Source organism: Drosophila subpulchrella, unplaced genomic scaffold (assembly GCF_014743375.2).
Source record: "Drosophila subpulchrella strain 33 F10 #4 breed RU33 unplaced genomic scaffold, RU_Dsub_v1.1 Primary Assembly Seq88, whole genome shotgun sequence".
Lineage (NCBI taxonomy): Eukaryota > Metazoa > Arthropoda > Insecta > Diptera > Drosophilidae > Drosophila > Drosophila subpulchrella.
The window spans coordinates 275,259-298,336 of record NW_023665722.1 but is presented as its reverse complement, the minus strand read 5'-3'; the positions used below and the strand labels follow the sequence as shown (position 1 = coordinate 298,336).

The 23,078-nt window shown below is 41.2% G+C and overlaps 1 protein-coding gene across 1 annotated transcript in view; it reads right to left on the bottom strand.

The window, feature by feature from the left end:
- The window catches only part of LOC119562720 (scavenger receptor class B member 1), a 226,980-nt gene that overhangs the window by 179,947 nt on the left and 23,955 nt on the right, over nt 1-23,078 (bottom strand). Inside the window, exons 2-3 of the mRNA XM_037875926.1 lie at nt 21,979-22,139; nt 21,779-21,923 (exon numbers count right to left, since the gene is read on the bottom strand). Of these exons, the coding sequence (XP_037731854.1) occupies nt 21,779-21,923; nt 21,979-22,139 (306 nt within the window). The remainder of the gene's footprint in view (nt 1-21,778; nt 21,924-21,978; nt 22,140-23,078) is intronic.

Here is a 23,078-nt window from a genome sequence, read left to right as displayed (position 1 = left end):
GAATGATTATCTTTGGATTCTGGCCGCTGGTGCAGACTAAAAAGCACAGGTGAGTGGTCCGATGATTGGTCTGACAATGATCGTCGCTGATCAGATTACGTGGGATGTTTTTAGTAACTGCGAAGTCAATCAAGTCTAGCCGTTTTCTGGGATCTGTTGTCCAGTATGTGGGTGAAGCAGGTGAAACACAGTCCAGCCTATTGCAAACCCCTATAATGGCGTTGTACAGTTGTCTTCTTTTTCGAGTCACAAGGCGAGATCCGCAGTGCATGTGCTTGGCGTTATAGTTTCCTGCTGCTATGAAGTATTCGCCTAGTATGTTGAAGTAGTTCATAAACTGTGCTTCGGTTATTGTGAAACGTGGAGGACAGTATACAACGCTAGAGTTATATTTTGACTTTCCGTTTCTAGTCTTATAGAAGTGGTTTACAAATAGTTTGCTGCGAACTCGTTGTGGAAGTGATGCTTTGTGCGGTTTCTGAATAAGATTCCGGTGCCTCCATGTGGCTTTTTCGTCTAGATGTCTTGTACTGTAGAACAAGTACCCACGGATTTGGGAATCGAATTTGCTTGCAAAACGTGCTTCGTTGTCATAAATGAATTGAGAAATCTCAAGTTTGTGCCGTGAAACGCCGTTAGCATTCCACAGTGCTACACGCAGGGAAGTCATTGATTATTTTGATAATATACGGTTATTATATATATTAGTTTGTATATTTCTGTAATTCCTGGTTGCGTTCAGATTATCTTCTACCTCCGCGTTACAAATTCTCGACAGCCCAATGCTTTCGCGACGTTAGCTAAAACGACGATTGAAGATTTAATACTTCAGTTACTTTTTTCCTCAAACATCCTCCCCCCACCTTGAAAGGATGGATTTTCAATTTCAACAGGAAGTGGTGCTATTTTAAGGATTGCCCAGGTCCTCACGTCGGCGACTCGAACTCTTCCATTCTGACCAGGAATGACTGTTGTTACTCGAGCAAGGCTCCATTGCCTCGGTTGCGAATTGTCCTCGTGAATCAGCACTAATGGCCCGACTTGAATGTTCGGTCAGGGGTGTTCCCTTATACTCGTAATTGAAGAGTATGCAAGTGTCGCGCTTCCAAAGTCTCCAAAACAGCTGTTTCAAAAAATTGACCCGCTGCCACCGTTTCAAGTAACGTACATTTATATGATCATCGATAATATGTTCCGGTGCCGCTACCAAGGAAGTTCCGGTCAATAAGTGGGCTGGGGTCAATGCATCTCCGTCATTCGGGTCATTTGACCTCGATGCGATGGGCCTCGATTTCAATATCGCCTCCATTTCCGCGAAAAATAGTTGTGAGCTCTCCAAAAGTAAGGTTTTCTTGGGCCATCTTTTTCGATAATAATGTTTTACCTGATTTCACAGCAGCCTCCCACAGACAACCAAAATGTGGGGCTCGAGGCGGTATAAAAACAAATTTAAATCCTTTTGCTGCACTATAGCTCGGGATAATATGGAGTGAGTCTTGATGCAGTATTTATACCCGTTACTCGTAGAGTAAAAGGGTATACTAGATTCGTCGGAAAGTATGTAACAGGCAGAAGGAAGCGTTTCCGACCCCATAAAGTATATATATTCTTGATCAGGATCACTAGCCGAGTCGATCTAGCCATGTCCGTCTGTCCGTCTGTCCGTCTGTCCGTCTGACCGTCTGTCCGTCTGTCCCGATGAACGCTGAGATCATAAAAACTATGAGATCTAGGCTATTGAGATTTGGCTTGCAGATTCCTGAGCTTCTTACGCAGCGCAAGTTTGTTTCAGTAGAGTGCCACGCCTACAGTGCCTCCTACAGTTTTGATGCTAGAGTAAAAATTTAAACTGCAATGAATTGTTCTCATCAACACCTATCGATTGAAATAAAAACAAGTTTGCCACGCCCACTCTAACGCCCACAAACCGCCCACAAACTTCACAAAATCGTTAGTATGAACGCGGATATCTCGGAAACTATCAAAGATAGAGTATTGGGATTTCAGATTTAGATTCCGTAGCCTTGTACGCAGCGCAAGTTTGTTATGCGAATATGCCACGCCCACTCTAACGCCAACAAACCGCCCTAACCTGTGGCGCCCACAATTTTCATGCTAGATAAAAAATTTTAACTGAAATGTATTGGTCACGTTAATACCTATCGATTGATCAAATGTTGCCACGCCCACTCTAACGCCCATAACGCTTAAATCTGTCTACCGCCGGTAGGTGGCGCATTTCAATCTCGCTTTGCTGCTTGCATAACGGGAGTAACGGGTATCTGATAGTCGAGGTACTCGACTATAGCGTTCTTCCTTGTTTCCTTTGAAATTCCTCCATTTTTGCAGCAGCTCCCGTAAAGTTCGTAGCGTTGTCGCAGTAGATACGCTGAGGAACCCCGCGCGGTGCAAGAAATGTATTGGTAGATCAATCAGATACTGCTTCTAAGTGCAATGCCATCGATGCAAAACACACAAACACAGCAGCATAACAATCTGTATGAGGTCATAAACGGGCCACAAAAATCGACACCCGTTACAAGAAATGGACGCTGGCCACGAAGGCGATCACCAGGAATATTTTCCATTATTTGCTGCATCAGCCGTAGCTTATAGCGAAAGCAAAGAGTGCATATGATCCACAACTTCTGGCGTACTAGCGATATTAGAACCTTAGGTCCTGTGTAAAGATTGAAGCGGTGGAGGAATTTCATGTATAGTCGAGTGAAACGGTGATTTTTCGGAAGAATTGCCTGATTTATCGCGTCAAACTGTACCTTCACTTAATTTCATGCATAAAAGGTGATAGCTCCTGAAAACTCGATTTTAAAACCTTTTTTTTACCTAAAAAAGAGATTTCATCGCTGTAATCCGATTGTTAAATGTGTGCAACTACTATGCCGAAAAATGGACCACATCGTCTACCTTATCCTTATGATTGGTTACTAAACCACTGAACTTTCGATACACGTAGGAGATGATGCGCAGAGAACAAATGTATGATGACGATCCTTCAAGGACTTTCTTAATTTTTATATTTTGTTCCTTGTTATGGCTATGACAATTGCTGTTTTCCTCACTTCTGTCAGTGTAGGCGCAGAGAACGAATGAATGATGACGATCCTTCAATGACTTCCTTAATAAATTTTTTGGTTCCTTGTTATGGCATATGACCATTGCTGTCTTCCTCACTTCTGTCAGTGTTGGCAGTACTGGCCATGTCTCTGGTTTATGCTGTAAAAATGAAGGACCCTTTAACCACATATTGTGCATTAAGTCCTTTGTAGTGCATCCACGAGAAACGATATCGGTCGCGCTATGAGCCAAGGGTACGTGTCTCCATTCGACGTTGCTGGAATGTTGTTGCAACTCCGATACTTGATTTGCAACAAAAAAATTCAATTGTGATGCATGCATCCCCATCCATTGCAAAACAACTTTGGAATCGCTCCAAAAGTAAATACCATTAGTAAATGGTGTTAATTAATGTTCAAATTTTCGAAATGTTCTATTTAACAACACCGCTGCACATATTGTAGTTCCAGCCTAGGTAGAGTTTGCACCTTTATTGGTGACACACTGGGCTTTGCGATCAATAGGTTTACCGATACATTCCCTTCAATTTTCACACGGATATAGATGCAGCAGCCATATGCCCTTTCAGAAGCATCTGCGAAGCCGTGAATTTGACCCAGGTATTGAGGAGAGGTGCAGATAGGTGTTCAACTCATTCAAATCTAAAACGTGCTCGATACAGAATTTCTGTTTTGCCGTTTTAGCACAAGATTCTGAAAAACATTTTACACCGAATAACAATAGGGCTAATCAATCCAAGTGAATCAAACACCTTAGCTATTGTAGAAAGAATTGATCGTCTTGTGGCTCTTAAGTCGGGTAGGAATTCAAAGCGGAAAATGAATTTATCGGGCCTAGGTTTCCAAGCTAAGCCTAACGTTTTAGTGAGTTCTTGCTCTTCAAAATGCATCGGTATTTCAGTCTCTGACTCATCAACCAATTTTAAAGAGTTGCTATTAAATTTTGTTATTGTAAGAACGGCTATCGCTAGTAAGGCAGGAATCTGCGTCTTCTTTATTTCAAGTTCCTCCATATTGGCTCCAGTTAGCAAGTCATGAACGTACAGATCGGAACGTATCGTGTCTGCACTGATTGAGAATTGTGTTTGAAATAGATCGGACATATAACGTAAGCTGCGAATAGCCAAAAACGGAGTAGAAGATAAGCCGTATGTCAAGGTATTTAAGGCATAGGTCTGTAGAATATCCTTAGGGCCCGATCTCGACAGTATGAGTTGAAACCTTCTGTCCCTTTCATCTACAATAAATTGCCTATACATCTTTGTGATATCTCCTGATAGAACATTGCTATTAAGCCGCAATGACAAAATTGTTGTGACTAAATCTTGTTGGATAGTTGGTCCTACAAGAAGAATATAATTCAACGATGTGCCTGACGTAGTTTTAGGTGATGCGTCAAAGACGACACGCCTCACTTAGTTAAGAGGCTCTGTGATTTCACAGCAGCCCCCACAGACAACCAAAATGTGGGGCTCGAGGCGGTATAAAAACAAATTTAAATCCCTTTGCTGCACTATAGCTCGAGATAATATGGAGTGAGTCTTGATGCAGTATTTATACCCGTTACTCGTAGAGTAAAAGGGTATACTAGATTCGTCGGAAAGTATGTAACAGGCAGAAGGAAGCGTTTCCGACCCCATAAAGTATATATATTCTTGATCAGGATCACTAGCCGAGTCGATCTAGCCATGTCCGTCTGTCCGTCTGACCGTCTGTCCGTCTGTCCGGATGAACGCTGAGATCATAAAAACTATGAGATCTAGGTTATTGAGATTTGGCGTGCAGATTCCTAAGCTTCTTACGCAGCGCAAGTTTGTTTCAGTAGAGTGCCACGCCCACTCTAACGCCCACAAACCGCCCAAAACTGTGCCTCCTACAGTTTTGATGCTAGAGTAAAAATTTAAACTGCAATGAATTGTTCTTATCAACACCTATCGATTGAAATAAAAACAAGTTTGCCACGCCCACTCTAACGCCCACAAACCGCCCACAAACTTCACAAAATCGTTAGTATGAACGCGGATATCTCGAAAACTATCAAAGATAGAGTATTGGGATTTCAGATTTAGATTCCGTAGCCTTGTACGCAGCGCAAGTTTGTTATGCGAATATGCCACGCCCACTCTAACGCCCACAAGCCGCCCTAACCTGTGGCGCCCACAATTTTCATGCTAGATACAAAATTTTAACTGAAATGTATTGGTCACGTTAATACCTATCGATTGATCAAATGTTGCCACGCCCACTCTAACGCCCATAACGCTTAAATCTGTCTACCGCCGGTAGGGGGCGCATTTCAATCTCGCTTTGCTGATTGCATAACGGGAGTAACGGGTACTCGACTATATCGTTCTTCCTTGTTTCCTTTTAAATTCCTCCATTTTTGCAGCAGCTCCCGTAAAGTTCGTAGCGTTGTCGCAGTAGATACGCTGAGGAACCCCGCGCGGTGCAATAATCCTTTGGATACATGCAAGAAATGTATTGGTAGATCAATCAGATACTGCTTCTAAGTGCAATGCCATCGATGCAAAACACACAAACACAGCAGCATAACAATCTGTATGAGGTCATAAACGGGCCACAAAAATCGACACCCGTTACAAGAAATGGACGCTGGCCACGAAGGCGATCACCAGGAATATTTTCCATTATTTGCTGCATCAGCCGTAGCTTATAGCGAAAGCAAAGAGTGCATATGATCCACAACTTCTGGCGTACTAGCGATATTAGAACCTTAGGTCCTGTGTAAAGATTGAAGCGGTGGAGGAATTTCATGTATAGTCGAGTGAAACGGTGATTTTTCGGAAGAATTGCCTGATTTATCGCGTCAAAGGGTACCTTCACTTAATTTCATGCATAAAAGGTGATAGCTCCTGAAAACTCGATTTTAAAACCTTTTTTTTACCTAAAAAAGAGATTTCATCGCTGTAATCCGATTGTTAAATGTGTGCAACTACTATGCCGAAAAATGGACCACATCGTCTACTTTCACCTTATGATTGTTTACTAAACCACTGAACTTTCGATACACGTAGGAGATGATGCGCAGAGAACAAATTTATGATGACGATCCTTCAAGGACTTTCTTAATTTTTGTATTTTTTTCCTTGTTATGGCTATGACAATTGCTGTTTTCCTCACTTCTGTCAGTGTAGGCGCAGAGAACGAATGAATGATGACGATCCTTCAATGACTTCCTTAATAAATTTTTTTGTTCCTCCGATACTTGATTTGCAACAAGAAAATTCAATTGTGATGCATGCATCCCCATCCATTGAAAAACAACTTTGGAATCGCTCCAAAAGTAAATACCATTAGTAAATGGTGTTAATTAATGTTCAAATTTTCGAAATGTTCTATTTAACAACACCGCTGCACATAGTTCCAACCTAGGTAGAGTTTGCACCTTTATTGGGGACACACTGGGCTTTGCGATCAATAGGTTTACCGATACATTCCCTTCAATTTTCACACGGATATAGATGCAGCAGCCATATGCCCTTTCAGAAGCATCTGCGAAGCTGTGAATTTGACCCAGGTATTGAGAAGAGGTGCAGATAGGTGTTCAACTCATTCAAATCTAAAACGTGCTCGATACAGAATTTCTGTTTTGCCGTTTTAGCACAAGATTCTGAAAAACATTTTACACCGAATAACAATAGGGCTAATCAATCCAAGTGAATCAAACACCTTAGCTATTGTAGAAAGAATTGATCGTCTTGTGGCTCTTAAGTCAGGTAGGACTTCAAAGCGGAAAATGAATTTATAGGGCCTAGGTTTCCAAGCTAAGCCTAACGTTTTAGTGAGTTCTTGCTCTTCAAAATGCATCGGTATTTCAGTCTCTGACTCATCAACCAATTTTAAAGAGTTGCTATTAAATTTTGTTATTGTAAGAACGGCTATCGCTAGTAAGGCAGGAATCTGCGTCTTCTTTATTTCAAGTTCCTCCATATTGGCTCCAGTTAGCAAGTCATGAACGTACAGATCGGAACGTATCGTGTCTGCACTGATTGAGAATTGTGTTTGAAATAGATCGGACATATAACGTAAGCTGCGAATAGCCAAAAACGGAGTAGAAGATAAGCCGTATGTCAAGGTATTTAAGGCATAGGTCTGTAGAATATCCTTAGGGCCCGATCTCGACAGTATGAGTTGAAACCTTCTGTCCCTTTCATCTACAATAAATTGCCTATACATCTTTGTGATATCTCCTGATAGAACATTGCTATTAAGCCGCAATGACAAAATTGTTGTGACTAAATCTTGTTGGATAGTTGGTCCTACAAGAAGAATATCATTCAACGATGTGCCTGACGTAGTTTTAGGTGATGCGTCAAAGACGACACGCCTCACTTAGTTGTGAGGCTCTGTGATTTCACAGCAGCCTCCCACAGACAACCAAAATGTGGGGCTCGATGCGGTATAAAAACAAATTTAAGTCCCTTTGCTGCACTATAGCTCGAGATAATATGGAGTGAGTCTTGATGCAGTATTTATACCCGTTACTCATAGAGTAAAAGGGTATACTAGATTCGTCGGAAAGTATGTAACAGGCAGAAGGAAGCGTTTCCGACCCCATAAAGTATATATATTCTTGATCAGGATCACTAGCCGAGTCGATCTAGCCATGTCCGTCTGTCCGTCTGACCGTCTGTCCGGATGAACGTTGAGATCTCAAAAACTATGAGATCTAGGCTAGTGAGATTTGGCGTGCAGATTCCTGAGCTTCTTACGCAGCGCAAGTTTTTTTTCAGTAGAGTGCCACGCCCACTCTAACGCCCACAAACCGCCCAAAACTGTGCCTCCTACAGTTTTGATGCTAGAGTAAAAATTTAAACTGCAATGAATTGTTCTCATAAACACCTATCGATTGAAATAAAAACAAGTTTGCCACGCCCACTCTAACGCCCACAAACCGCCCACAAACTTCACAAAATCGTTAGTATGAACGCGGATATCTCGAAAACTATCAAAGATAGAGTATTGGGATTTCAGATTTAGATTCCGTAGCCTTGTACGCAGCGCAAGTTTGTTATGCGAATATGCCACGCCCACTCTAACGCCCACAAGCCGCCCTAACCTGTGGCGCCCACAATTTTCATGCTAGATAAAAAATTTTAACTGAAACGTATTGGTCACCTTAATACCTATCGATTGATCAAATGTTGCCACGCCCACTCTAACGCCCATAACGCTTAAATCTGTCTACCGCCGGTAGGGGGCGCATTTCAATCTCGCTTTGCTGATTGCATAACGGGAGTAACGGGTACTCGACTATATCGTTCTTCCTTGTTTCCTTTTAAATTCCTCCATTTTTGCAGCAGCTCCCGTAAAGTTCGTAGCGTTGTCGCAGTAGATACGCTGAGGAACCCCGCGCGGTGCAATAATCCTTTGGATACATGCAAGAAATGTATTGGTAGATCAATCAGATACTGCTTCTAAGTGCAATGCCATCGATGCAAAACACACAAACACAGCAGCATAACAATCTGTATGAGGTCCTAAACGGGCCACAAAAATCGACACCCGTTACAAGAAATGGACGCTGGCCACGAAGGCGATCACCAGGAATATTTTCCATTATTTGCTGCATCAGCCGTAGCTTATAGCGAAAGCAAAGAGTGCATATGATCCACAACTTCTGGCGTACTAGCGATATTAGAACCTTAGGTCCTGTGTAAAGATTGAAGCGGTGGAGGAATTTCATGTATAGTCGAGTGAAACGGTGATTTTTCGGAAGAATTGCCTGATTTATCACGTCAAAGGGTACCTTCACTTAATTTCATGCATAAAAGGTGATAGCTCCTGAAAACTCGATTTTAAAACCTTTTTTTTACCTAAAAAAGAGATTTCATCGCTGTAATCCGATTGTTAAATGTGTGCAACTACTATGCCGAAAAATGGACCACATCGTCTACCTTCACCTTATGATTGGTTACTAAACCACTGAACTTTCGATACACGTAGGAGATGATGCGCAGAGAACAAATGTATGATGACGATCCTTCAAGGACTTTCTTAATTTTTGTATTTTGTTCCTTGTTATGGCTATGACCATTGCTGTTTTCCTCACTTCTGTCAGTGTAGGCGCAGAGAACGAATGAATGATGACGATCCTTCAATGACTTCCTTAATAAATTTTTTGGTTCCTTGTTATGGCATATGACCATTGCTGTCTTCCTCACTTCTGTCAGTGTTGGCAGTACTGGCCATGTCTCTGGTTTATGCTGTAAAAATGAAGGACCCTTTAACCACATATTGTGCATTAAGTCCTTTGTAGTGCATCCACGAGAAACGATATCGGTCGCGCTATGAGCCAAGGGTACGTGTCTCCATTCGACGTTGCTGGAATGTTGTTGCAACTCCGATACTTGATTTGCAACAAAAAAATTCAATTGTGATGCATGCATCCCCATCCATTGCAAAACAACTTTGGAATCGCTCCAAAAGTAAATACCATTAGTAAATGGTGTTAATTAATGTTCAAATTTTCGAAATGTTCTATTTAACAACACCGCTGCACATATTGTAGTTCCAGCCTAGGTAGAGTTTGCACCTTTATTGGTGACACACTGGGCTTTGCGATCAATAGGTTTACCGATACATTCCCTTCAATTTTCACACGGATATAGATGCAGCAGCCATATGCCCTTTCAGAAGCATCTGCGAAGCCGTGAATTTGACCCAGGTATTGAGGAGAGGTGCAGATAGGTGTTCAACTCATTCAAATCTAAAACGTGCTCGATACAGAATTTCTGTTTTGCCGTTTTAGCACAAGATTCTGAAAAACATTTTACACCGAATAACAATAGGGCTAATCAATCCAAGTGAATCAAACACCTTAGCTATTGTAGAAAGAATTGATCGTCTTGTGGCTCTTAAGTCGGGTAGGAATTCAAAGCGGAAAATGAATTTATCGGGCCTAGGTTTCCAAGCTAAGCCTAACGTTTTAGTGAGTTCTTGCTCTTCAAAATGCATCGGTATTTCAGTCTCTGACTCATCAACCAATTTTAAAGAGTTGCTATTAAATTTTGTTATTGTAAGAACGGCTATCGCTAGTAAGGCAGGAATCTGCGTCTTCTTTATTTCAAGTTCCTCCATATTGGCTCCAGTTAGCAAGTCATGAACGTACAGATCGGAACGTATCGTGTCTGCACTGATTGAGAATTGTGTTTGAAATAGATCGGACATATAACGTAAGCTGCGAATAGCCAAAAACGGAGTAGAAGATAAGCCGTATGTCAAGGTATTTAAGGCATAGGTCTGTAGAATATCCTTAGGGCCCGATCTCGACAGTATGAGTTGAAACCTTCTGTCCCTTTCATCTACAATAAATTGCCTATACATCTTTGTGATATCTCCTGATAGAACATTGCTATTAAGCCGCAATGACAAAATTGTTGTGACTAAATCTTGTTGGATAGTTGGTCCTACAAGAAGAATATAATTCAACGATGTGCCTGACGTAGTTTTAGGTGATGCGTCAAAGACGACACGCCTCACTTAGTTAAGAGGCTCTGTGATTTCACAGCAGCCCCCACAGACAACCAAAATGTGGGGCTCGAGGCGGTATAAAAACAAATTTAAATCCCTTTGCTGCACTATAGCTCGAGATAATATGGAGTGAGTCTTGATGCAGTATTTATACCCGTTACTCGTAGAGTAAAAGGGTATACTAGATTCGTCGGAAAGTATGTAACAGGCAGAAGGAAGCGTTTCCGACCCCATAAAGTATATATATTCTTGATCAGGATCACTAGCCGAGTCGATCTAGCCATGTCCGTCTGTCCGTCTGACCGTCTGTCCGTCTGTCCGGATGAACGCTGAGATCATAAAAACTATGAGATCTAGGTTATTGAGATTTGGCGTGCAGATTCCTAAGCTTCTTACGCAGCGCAAGTTTGTTTCAGTAGAGTGCCACGCCCACTCTAACGCCCACAAACCGCCCAAAACTGTGCCTCCTACAGTTTTGATGCTAGAGTAAAAATTTAAACTGCAATGAATTGTTCTTATCAACACCTATCGATTGAAATAAAAACAAGTTTGCCACGCCCACTCTAACGCCCACAAACCGCCCACAAACTTCACAAAATCGTTAGTATGAACGCGGATATCTCGAAAACTATCAAAGATAGAGTATTGGGATTTCAGATTTAGATTCCGTAGCCTTGTACGCAGCGCAAGTTTGTTATGCGAATATGCCACGCCCACTCTAACGCCCACAAGCCGCCCTAACCTGTGGCGCCCACAATTTTCATGCTAGATACAAAATTTTAACTGAAATGTATTGGTCACGTTAATACCTATCGATTGATCAAATGTTGCCACGCCCACTCTAACGCCCATAACGCTTAAATCTGTCTACCGCCGGTAGGGGGCGCATTTCAATCTCGCTTTGCTGATTGCATAACGGGAGTAACGGGTACTCGACTATATCGTTCTTCCTTGTTTCCTTTTAAATTCCTCCATTTTTGCAGCAGCTCCCGTAAAGTTCGTAGCGTTGTCGCAGTAGATACGCTGAGGAACCCCGCGCGGTGCAATAATCCTTTGGATACATGCAAGAAATGTATTGGTAGATCAATCAGATACTGCTTCTAAGTGCAATGCCATCGATGCAAAACACACAAACACAGCAGCATAACAATCTGTATGAGGTCCTAAACGGGCCACAAAAATCGACACCCGTTACAAGAAATGGACGCTGGCCACGAAGGCGATCACCAGGAATATTTTCCATTATTTGCTGCATCAGCCGTAGCTTATAGCGAAAGCAAAGAGTGCATATGATCCACAACTTCTGGCGTACTAGCGATATTAGAACCTTAGGTCCTGTGTAAAGATTGAAGCGGTGGAGGAATTTCATGTATAGTCGAGTGAAACGGTGATTTTTCGGAAGAATTGCCTGATTTATCACGTCAAAGGGTACCTTCACTTAATTTCATGCATAAAAGGTGATAGCTCCTGAAAACTCGATTTTAAAACCTTTTTTTTACCTAAAAAAGAGATTTCATCGCTGTAATCCGATTGTTAAATGTGTGCAACTACTATGCCGAAAAATGGACCACATCGTCTACCTTCACCTTATGATTGGTTACTAAACCACTGAACTTTCGATACACGTAGGAGATGATGCGCAGAGAACAAATGTATGATGACGATCCTTCAAGGACTTTCTTAATTTTTGTATTTTGTTCCTTGTTATGGCTATGACCATTGCTGTTTTCCTCACTTCTGTCAGTGTAGGCGCAGAGAACGAATGAATGATGACGATCCTTCAATGACTTCCTTAATAAATTTTTTGGTTCCTTGTTATGGCATATGACCATTGCTGTCTTCCTCACTTCTGTCAGTGTTGGCAGTACTGGCCATGTCTCTGGTTTATGCTGTAAAAATGAAGGACCCTTTAACCACATATTGTGCATTAAGTCCTTTGTAGTGCATCCACGAGAAACGATATCGGTCGCGCTATGAGCCAAGGGTATGTGTCTCCATTCGACGTTGCTGGAATGTTGTTGCAACTCCGATACTTGATTTGCAACAAAAAAATTCAATTGTGATGCATGCATCCCCATCCATTGCAAAACAACTTTGGAATCGCTCCAAAAGTAAATACCATTAGTAAATGGTGTTAATTAATGTTCAAATTTTCGAAATGTTCTATTTAACAACACCGCTGCACATAGTTCCAGCCTAGGTAGAGTTTGCACCTTTATTGGTGACACACTGGGCTTTGCGATCAATAGGTTTACCGATACATTCCCTTCAATTTTCACACGGATATAGATGCAGCAGCCATATGCCCTTTCAGAAGCATCTGCGAAGCCGTGAATTTGACCCAGGTATTGAGGAGAGGTGCAGATAGGTGTTCAACTCATTCAAATCTAAAACGTGCTCGATACAGAATTTCTGTTTTGCCGTTTTAGCACAAGATTCTGAAAAACATTTTACACCGAATAACAATAGGGCTAATCAATCCAAGTGAATCAAATACCTTAGCTATTGTAGAAAGAATTGATCGTCTTGTGGCTCTTAAGTCAGGTAGGAATTCAAAGCGGAAAATGAATTTATCGGGCCTAGGTTTCCAAGCTAAGCCTAACGTTTTAGTGAGTTCTTGCTCTTCAAAATGCATCGGTATTTCAGTCTCTGACTCATCAACCAATTTTAAAGAGTTGCTATTAAATTTTGTTATTGTAAGAACGGCTATCGCTAGTAAGGCAGGAATCTGCGTCTTCTTTATTTCAAGTTCCTCCATATTGGCTCCAGTTAGCAAGTCATGAACGTACAGATCGGAACGTATCGTGTCTGCACTGATTGAGAATTGTGTTTGAAATAGATCGGACATATAACGTAAGCTGCGAATAGCCAAAAACGGAGTAGAAGATAAGCCGTATGTCAAGGTATTTAAGGCATAGGTCTGTAGAATATCCTTAGGGCCCGATCTCGACATTATGAGTTGAAACCTTCTGTCCCTTTCATCTACAATAAATTGCCTATCCATTTTTGTGATATCTCCTGATAGAACATTGCTATTAAGCCGCAATGACAAAATTGTTGTGACTAAATCTTGTTAAATAGTTGGTCCTACAAGAAGAATATCATTCAACGATGTGCCTGACGTAGTTTTAGGTGATGCGTCAAAGACGACACGCCTCACTTAGTTGTGAGGCTCTGTGACTTTATAACACAGTGATGGGGAATATAAAAATGAGGCATGCTTCTATCTACGTTCCCAATGGGCGACATGTGTCCTTGCGAAATATACTCGTTTATAAATTCTACGTATGCCATTCTCAGTAAAGGGTCTCGTTCACAGCGTTTTTCAAGCATAGAAAATCGGGCTTGAGCAATTTCATACGATTGTCCAAGACTAGCGGTAGAACCTTAGAATGGAAGTCGCACCTGTATACGACCCTTGTTATTGACTGGGACATTTTTTACAAAATGCTCTTCACACAGGGAATCTTCTACAGTTAATTTGGGTGGAGAAACTTTGTATTCTTCGATTTCCCAAAATCGTTGCACCAAGTTTTCGAGAGAAGGCTGGTCATGAACAAAAATGCATTAGTAATTGTTAACCTCCTCAGCGCAGCTGGAATTGCCACCAATCCGAATTTCGTTTTGATCAAGCTGGGCATGCAATACCCAATTAAGCACTTACCGACTCGGATAGCATTAAAGAAGCATTCGGTATTAATGAGAATGTAGATCTTTTTCGGCTCATGAAAATGAGAATCAGCAAGATCTACTCCTTTGGGAAGTTTGCATTGAGAAATGTCTATGAATTCTTGAAAGTGAGCAATACAAATTGTGTTCAGAACCGCAAAGCTTGATGACCATTCGAAACTATGTAGATATGCGTGATATTAATCCTAGTGAAAACACTGAATTGAATCTGCCGGCTCGCGTCTGCAATACCGCTAATGGCCTGTGTTACGTGAGAACTATCTAACTGCAGGCGTTTTGCAGTTTCTTCGGTTATACAATTTACTTCGGAACAGGAATCCAAAAAGGAGCGAACTGGATGGTAGTCGCCGCATTTGCTTTTGATAAACACAATCGCGGTTGGTAATATGCCTCTTTTGGGTGCACGAGTCAACATAATTCATGCCTGCTCGGGCTCTGTGTGTATTAGGGCTTAGATCTGTGCTTGAATTTTGACAGTCGCTTGTCGATACCATGGCCCGTTGAGGCTTACTAAAGTTATGCAGAAGTGAATGGTGTGTTCCATGACAAATCTGGCACCTCGATTTTGATTGACCATTCTTTATTGAATGACTTCTACGTAAGCAGTTGTAGCATAATGCATTAGTCTTGGCGATTTCCCGTCATTGATCTAGGCTCAGCGATGAAAATGATTGACAATTGGAAATAAAATGAGCGGATGAATCGCAAAAGGTGCAAGTAGCTTGAGAGGTTACAAAAGTTTTCGATAATAAAGCTGCATTTGATCTCTGTTTTGACATCTTGGTATGATTGTCCGTTCGAAAATTCTTTTTGACGACTTTCTAAAAATTGACAACGAAGAGTTACAGTTTTGCAGCAACTACCCCAATCTCGTAATTTATTGAACGTTTGCCTCTCGTCGTAACTCAGTCTAGATTCTGGATCAATTTTTGATAAAACCAAATTAATCGGAATTGCGTCCATGATTTGCTGAGCGGAGCTTAACGATAGCACAGAGCCTCGAATGGCTGATGTGATATCAACTAATTTCTGCAGCGATGTAGGCTCTGCCTGACTCATGCATGGCAAGTTGAATGGGTTCGAAATATAGTCACGAAAAATCAAAACATGATTATCATAGCGATCTTTAAATCGAGCCAAAGCTAGTGGATAGTTTTCCTCAGATACCTGAAACGCTTGTACAACCTCGAGAGCTGGACCAGAAAAACAATTGAGTAAATAATTGAATTTATCTATTGGCGCTATTAACTCATCACAATGAATTAAGTTTGTAAAGGAAGTCAAAAATCGCTTGAAGTCAGCATATTTGCCATCAATCGTTGGTAATTTAATGTTAGGCAGTCAATTATGGTGAGATGGCACGGACGTGGCGTTGAGAAAACTCGCATCTGTTACACTGTTTTGATGGGTTTTATTTGTTAACGTTGACAGATTTGACTTTGCAGAAATATATATCTCCTCAATTTCTGCCCTTCCAGTATAGGCATAAAACAATTCCTCGATTTGTGTTTGCACATGGCATATTTGATGAAAATAAGAACTACAGTGATGAAGAAAATGTAGATATTGGACCAATGACGACTGTATGCCGATACTGCAATGCGTTAAAGTTCAAAAGAGAAACGGCTGGATTGTGTTACGCAAGCGGAAAAGGCGGCTTCATGCCGACTTGCAAGGTAAAAGATACAACACACATAACCAATCACTCACACCAACACAATCATTTGCATGGTTCGATTGTGCCAACACAAGATGAACCGCATTAATTTCTGCAAAAATATTTCATTTCGTCGATGGTGCATCAGCTGAATGTGCGGTGCAATATACAGGGAACACAACAGTTTAAGAGACGAATTATTGAACAATTGCAATCATTTTTCACGCTAATAATGCTGTGGTCAATATGTTCAAAACTGCATTGGAACGAATTACATCGGATACGCACAAATTTTTCATAAGAGCGGATTGTACCCCAACAGGTGAACATGTGCGAAGATTCAATTCACCCACCGTTAACGATGTTGCTGCAATTATTGTTTGCGATCCAACTAAATCGCAAGAAATTGTCGTTTAGCGAAGAAGCAAAATCATGCATCGTGTAAACGAGACCAATCATTTATTAGCAAGGGCAAGACGGATACGACATCACGTTAAAGATGGTCGATCCAATTACAGGTACAATAATTATTGCTATTATTGGTTTCCATTAACATATCATTTAATTTTGCATTTTCAGGCGTATCAAGGAATAACAAGGAAGAACGCTATAGTCGAGTACCTCGACTATCAGATACCCGTTACTCAGCTAAAGGGACCAAAGGGAAATAGAGATATGCAAGCAGCAAAGCAAAATTGAAGTGCGCCACCTACCGGCGGTAGACAGACTTAAGCGTTATGGGCGTTAGAGTAGGCGTGGCAATATTTTTTTTGGATCAATCGATAGGTATTGACAAGACTAATACATTTCAGTTAAAATGTTTTATCAAGCATGAAAATTGTGGGCCCCACAGGCTTGGGCGGTTTGTGGGCGTTAGAGTGCGTACAAGGCTACGTAATCTAAATCTGAGATCCCAATTATCTAACGATTTTTTGAAGTTTGTGGGAGGTTTATGGGCGTTAGAGTGGGCGTGGCACTCTGCTGAAACAAACTTGCGCTGCGCAGGAGTCTCAGGAATCTGCATGCCTAATCCAAGTATTGTAGCTCTTATAGTTTCCGAGATCTCAGCGTTCATACGGACAGACGGTCAGACGGACAGACGGATATGGCTAGATCGACTCGGCTAGTGATCCTGATCCAGAATATATATACTTTATGGGGTCGGAAACGCTTCCTTCTGCCTGTTACATACTTTCCGACGAATCTAGTATACCCTTTTACTCTACGAGTAACGGGTATAAAAATCTAAGAGCAATGAATTACTATGCGTATCGTATGATGATTCGTACATATGAGGAGAATGTCACTCTTAATTGTCATCGGCTATTCCACCAATTCGCAGACGACATGTATGTCAAAGTCGAAACCGAACGTTTAGCGTTCATCCGATTCAATCAGGCAAAGCTACGATCTGAGGACTATATACACTTGCGTGATGCTATTCATTCAGATGGTGATGTTCAGAATATTGGACGTCTGAAGATTCTCCCATCATCTTATACTAGAAGCCCACGCCACATGCACGAAATGTTACATAAAACGAAGCCATCTGGTGCCGTAGGAGCAGTCGGAAAAATTTTTTTTAAAATTATTTCTTTGGTGATCTTTAACATATATACTCCTACGCTTGGAAATAACATTTTTAAAAAAGTTCTGAATTTCGAATTTAATTTTATCAAAATCGGACGACTAAATCATATTGCTGCCATAAGAACGATCGAAAAATTGGTGGGAAAATAATATGAATCAAATTATAGCTTCGGTGTTTTTTGACATATTATCTTACTATTCGGAGTATCATTTTTTGTATTTTTCAGAATTTTGAATTAAGTTTAATAATTATAACTGCAAGGGTATACAAACTTCGGCAACTTTGTAATTCCTGGTTGCGTTCAGATTATCGACTACCTCCGCGATATAATATCTCGTCAGTCCAATGCTTTCGCGACGTTAGCTTAAACGACGATTGCCTCTCGCATAACCGATTGCCTGATGTGTCTTAAAATCTAACACAGTATAAAAGAAAGCTAACATGACAATTGCAGGGTGTTTTGGAGCAACTGAATCAAAAAATCTTGATTTCTCATCAGGCCTTGCATGGTTGTCTCCATTAATTTCATGAACTCTTGCATACTTTATTTCAGGTAACGTATCAATTCTTCCATTTTCGTACCTGTCTGCTCAATAGAGTCGTAGGAGGCTGCAGGAGATATTTCATCATTGAAGGTAGTGTCGGCAAGGCTTGATTTTGGAACGCTCGCAAAGCTTATGTTCCTGGAAACGTTTGAAGTACCCAATGAAGATCTCCCTGCATTTGAAAAGAAGCATCAGGGGCATCTTTCGATGGTATCAATGGTGCTGTCTGGAACCGAGATGTAGACTTTTTGTGTTGGATCCGACTTTTCAGCTCCTTGTAAACCGGACAACCTGTATAGTTTGCCGTGTGGTTACCTCCACAGTTTTCACACTTGGTTGCTGGCGTCCTCTCTGTTTAATTTGAATGAAAGTACTGGAGGTACTGGAGTAGATGGGATGCAATTTATTCCTCTTCAAAGCGCTAGTACCAGTTCCACCTTGAATAAGGGTTGAGGGCATCGATTTCTATTAATTATGTCGGTGACAGCTTTTACTTTAAATCCGTTCTCCCTAAGTGCAAGTGCTACTTCTGTTGGTTGTACGTCTGCTTCAAATCCCTTTGTTACTGATTGTTGGCCTTTGCTGCTTTAAAACTGATAAATGTAGTTGTCTTTTTGTTGTCATCTAAGTATTTAGTCAGAATTCTGAACTTGTCTTCGTGTTTGACTTGGACTTTAGTCTCATTAATATTGGCTTTTGTCAAGGGAATAACGTGGAAGTTACCATTCCCAAAAAATTCCAATATTGAATTCACGAGGGAGTTAGAAGTTTTCTCTCGTATACAAATTGGAGGCGGCATTGGCTTTCTCTTCTCCGATTCTGTGACTGCATCGGGCAGAACATTGGACTGGCCTCCCAGAATTGCAAATCAATTCTCTCTACTTGTGTTCTCCACCGTACCCGACTGTGGGCTTAGTTTCCGCTTTATTTGACTGTAGCGGTCCATTCCAGTCTGCACCGTCGAACTTGTGAAAGTCATCGATTTGACAACTTAACCCATCGATGGTATCGTGAGCACGGCTGATACAGTTTCATATGATGTTGTTGTTGCGGTTGCAGTGACTAGTGAGGTTACTGTGCTAGCAACCGTAGCCAAGCACGTAGGCAATTTATGTGGGGGAAGGTGTGATGCGGGGGAAGCGGATTTATTGCCTACCATGCATATACAAGCATTGTACAGTCCCAAAATATTTTGAAGTCTAAAAATGTTACGACAGAACACAATATTAATTGCCAACTATTCAATCCCTATAAAGAAGTTTATTTTAAAATTTTTTAACATTAAAATCGGTTAGTTAAGGTTATTTAAGTCATAAAGCTTAAAGTTTTTTTTTTTTAGTATAACAAATTCATTTATTTAACGTTGATCAGCCAACCTAATGGCTATAAAACGTTGTGTATGAAGATAAATAATAACGTGGATACATAACAGAAAAGGTGATTAACAATATTTACAATAATTAAACAAAAACAATTTTATTGCTTTAGGACTCGAGAGACCTGACGTCCTCTTGTCCAGAGATCACCGGGGTGCCTTCGCTTTAATCTTCTTCTAGTCCTTGTGTGGGCCAAGGAAGCTGCTGTTTTCGTGTGCAGTGAGGCGATCATTGTACCGACTAGAGTGCCGGTTTATCCGCTCCCTGACTGAGGGAACATGAAGGTCATTTGATGTACCACGGCGCGTCTGCAATCATGCGCAGCGCACGGTTTTGGACCCTTTGGACTTTCATGACGTTCGAGTCTGAAGCCATGCCCCACAGTTGGATGCAATTCGTCATTGAGGGCACCACAATTGCTTTGAACAGCAAAACTTTGTTGCCAAGGCTGAGCTTGCTCGTGGGCTTAAGCAACCAGTTCAGTTTTCTCAGCTTAGCTCTACATGAAGCTGCTATTTTGGTAGTGTGCTGCTTCCAGGTGAGCCGCTTGTCCAGGATCAAACCCAAATATTGCGCATGGGGTGATTGTGGTATGGTGATATCCAGAAGCTCTACTCTGGGAAGGATCTTTCCTCTCAAGGTGAAATTGCAGTGTTGCGACTTTCTTCCATTTATGGATATGTTCCACCTATTTGTCCACTTCCCGTAAGAGTCGCGGAATTCCTGGGTAATCCTTGACGCTTCGATTGGGCAAGAGGCATTCGCAATAAAGGCCGTGTCGTCAGCGTTTGTAGCCAGAATCGTGCCCGGCTTGTTAGGACACGGCAGATCTGAAGTGAAAAGAGTGTACAAAACAGGGCCCAGAACGCTTCCCTGAGGAACGCCAGCTCGAACGATTCTAATTGTTGACCTTTCCCCTCTCACCTCGACCATGAAACTTCGGTCAAGCAGGTATGATTTTAGTAGGAGGAAATGGCTAGTCGGGAGTAGGGACTTCAACTTATAAAGTAAGCCATCGTGCCACATGCGGTCGAAAGCTTCCTTAACATCGAGAAAAATTGCAGAGCTGTATTGCTTGTTTTCAAAAGCATCTAAAATGTGCTGGACAACTCGATGTGCTTGCTCTGGGGTTCCATGATGATGCCTAAAACCAAACTGATGGTCGGGAATGGCATCCTGCACGCTTCTTACTCCCATGATTCTGCTAAGAAATATTCTTTCGAATATTTTAGAGAATGTGGGTAGCAAGCTTATCGGTCGGTAAGACTGGACAAGGTTCTCCGGTTTTCCTGGTTTTGGTATCATCGTTATCACAGCACACTTCCATTAAGAGGGAAAGTGGTGGATACGTAGCATTGAGTTAAACAAGAGAACAAGGAACAAGATTCCCTTTTTAGACAAGGCCTTGGCGATTCTGCTATCAATGCCATCAAAGCCCGGCGCTTTTCCAGGATGAAGCTTAAAGCTTAAAGTTAAAATTATAAAGTGGCCTTGCCTTTTTATACAAAAATCCATGTAAATATCATATATATTCGTCCATTTCTAAGACTCTAGTGAATGCTCTAATGAATGAGCCGAACAATGACGTGGAATAAGCACATTAAAAAGGTTTCCGACGAGCACCCGAAATATTATAGAAATGAAAACACCACACCTTTATTAAAAAAAACTACCACGAGCTGGCTAACACCCCAATATATTATTGGGAAGGTATAAAAACCAGCAAATTACAAAGTAAAATAGTTTAAATTAAGGAAAAGTTTAAATGTGTTTTGTTGCTCCTTACAATGGCATCTTCTTCCATTTTTATGAAACTGCATTTTTGGTTCTAACAAATTTTCTTTTCCCTGAAATATTTAGCATAATTTTACAGGTGTGACCCTATTGATCCTACTTTAAGTAATTTATTTACTTCACTTTGGTTCACTTTAGAGAAATGTTATTTTGAAATAGAGAGAAGCTTTATCCCACTCGAGGTCATATCGGCTTAGACTTAAACAAGTCTGTCTCGACTCGGGTGAAATATCAGCAGCTTTCATAATACTCAACTTCGATCGGTAATTAAGACAGCGATTTCACTGCTGATGATTGTCGTTAGCTAATATATTAAACAGGCATATTCACTGTGCCTTGTATAGTTAAGTACATTCGCTCCTTGTATGCTGGCATAATGCCGAAACTAAGACTTCTTGAAGTCCAAGCCGACATGACCCCAAGTTGGCAAAAACTACTTTTTAACAAAAAAACGTTATATACAAAGCCAATCTGTGTGTTCTGAAGATATATACATTATTTTTAACTTTGAATAATAGTTACTTAAAAGTACTCACCAACATGGCAATATTCAGCATTACAACCTCATCGTCCTCATGATAACCGCCTGACATTTGCTCTTGCCAAACCAACGGATGACTGGGAGTGCTGGACATAGTGTTATTTGTATTGAAGGTGACGTTCTCGTGGGTCATAATCTCCCTGAATCATATAATTAATCACTGCAATTTCTAATTCAAGTGAATATTCAACTTACTTGTATACATAGGGACCAACTTGTTCGACTTTAAGCTGCTCCCGACCAGCTAGAAAGGCCTCAGCGTTAGTTATGTTAAACAGGTATATCTTAATATACAGATCGACTGGAGGCTGTGCCCAAAGATTAAAGATTTCACCTCCCTCCGTCATTATTAACTTCTGCAACGATAATATTTTAATTATTCAGAAATATCTACAATAGATAAATTCGTGACAAACATAGTAGTCTTTTCGAGGGCCACACGAAAGCTTCCAATATACTAAGGTCCACTACCACTTGGGTAGCAGTGCGCTAGCCAAAAAATAAAATTGTAAGTTTTTAAAGAAAAAACAAGGAAGAACGCTCTAGTCGAGTACCTCGACTATCAGATACCCGTTACTCAGCTAAAGGGACCAAAGGGAAATGGAGATATGCAAGCAGAAAAGCGAGATTGAAATGCGCCACCTACCGACGGTAGACAATCTTAAGCGTAATGGGCGTTAGAGTGGGCGTGGCAAATTTATTTTTGGATCAATCGATAGGTATTGACGAGACCAATACATACTACATCCACGTAGTAGAGGTAATCGACTAGACCGTTCTTCCTTGTTATACCCGTTACTCGTAGAGTAAAAGGGTATACTAGATTCGTCGGAAAGTATGTAACAGGCAGAAGGAAGCGTTTCCGACCCCATAAAGTATATATATTCTTGATCAGGATCACTAGCCGAGTCGATCTAGCCATGTCCGTCTGTCCGTCTGTCCGTCTGTCCGGATGAACGCTGAGATCTCGGAAACTATGAGAGCTAGGCTATTGAGATTTGGCGAGCAGATTCCTGAGCTACTTACGCAGCGCAAGTTTGTTTCAGTAGAGTGCCACGCCCACTCTAACGCCCACAAACCGCCCAAAACTGTGGCTCCTACAGTTTTGATGTTAGATAGAAAATTTTAACTGAAATGTATTAGTCTTGTCCATACCTATCGACTGACCCAAAAAAAATTTTTCTACGCCCACTCTAACGCCCACAAACCTCCCAAGAAAAAAAGCTATGACGTCAGAGCCAGACAGTGCGAAATGTTTTTACGCGTGTATGTGTGTGTATGTAAATAGTTGCCGG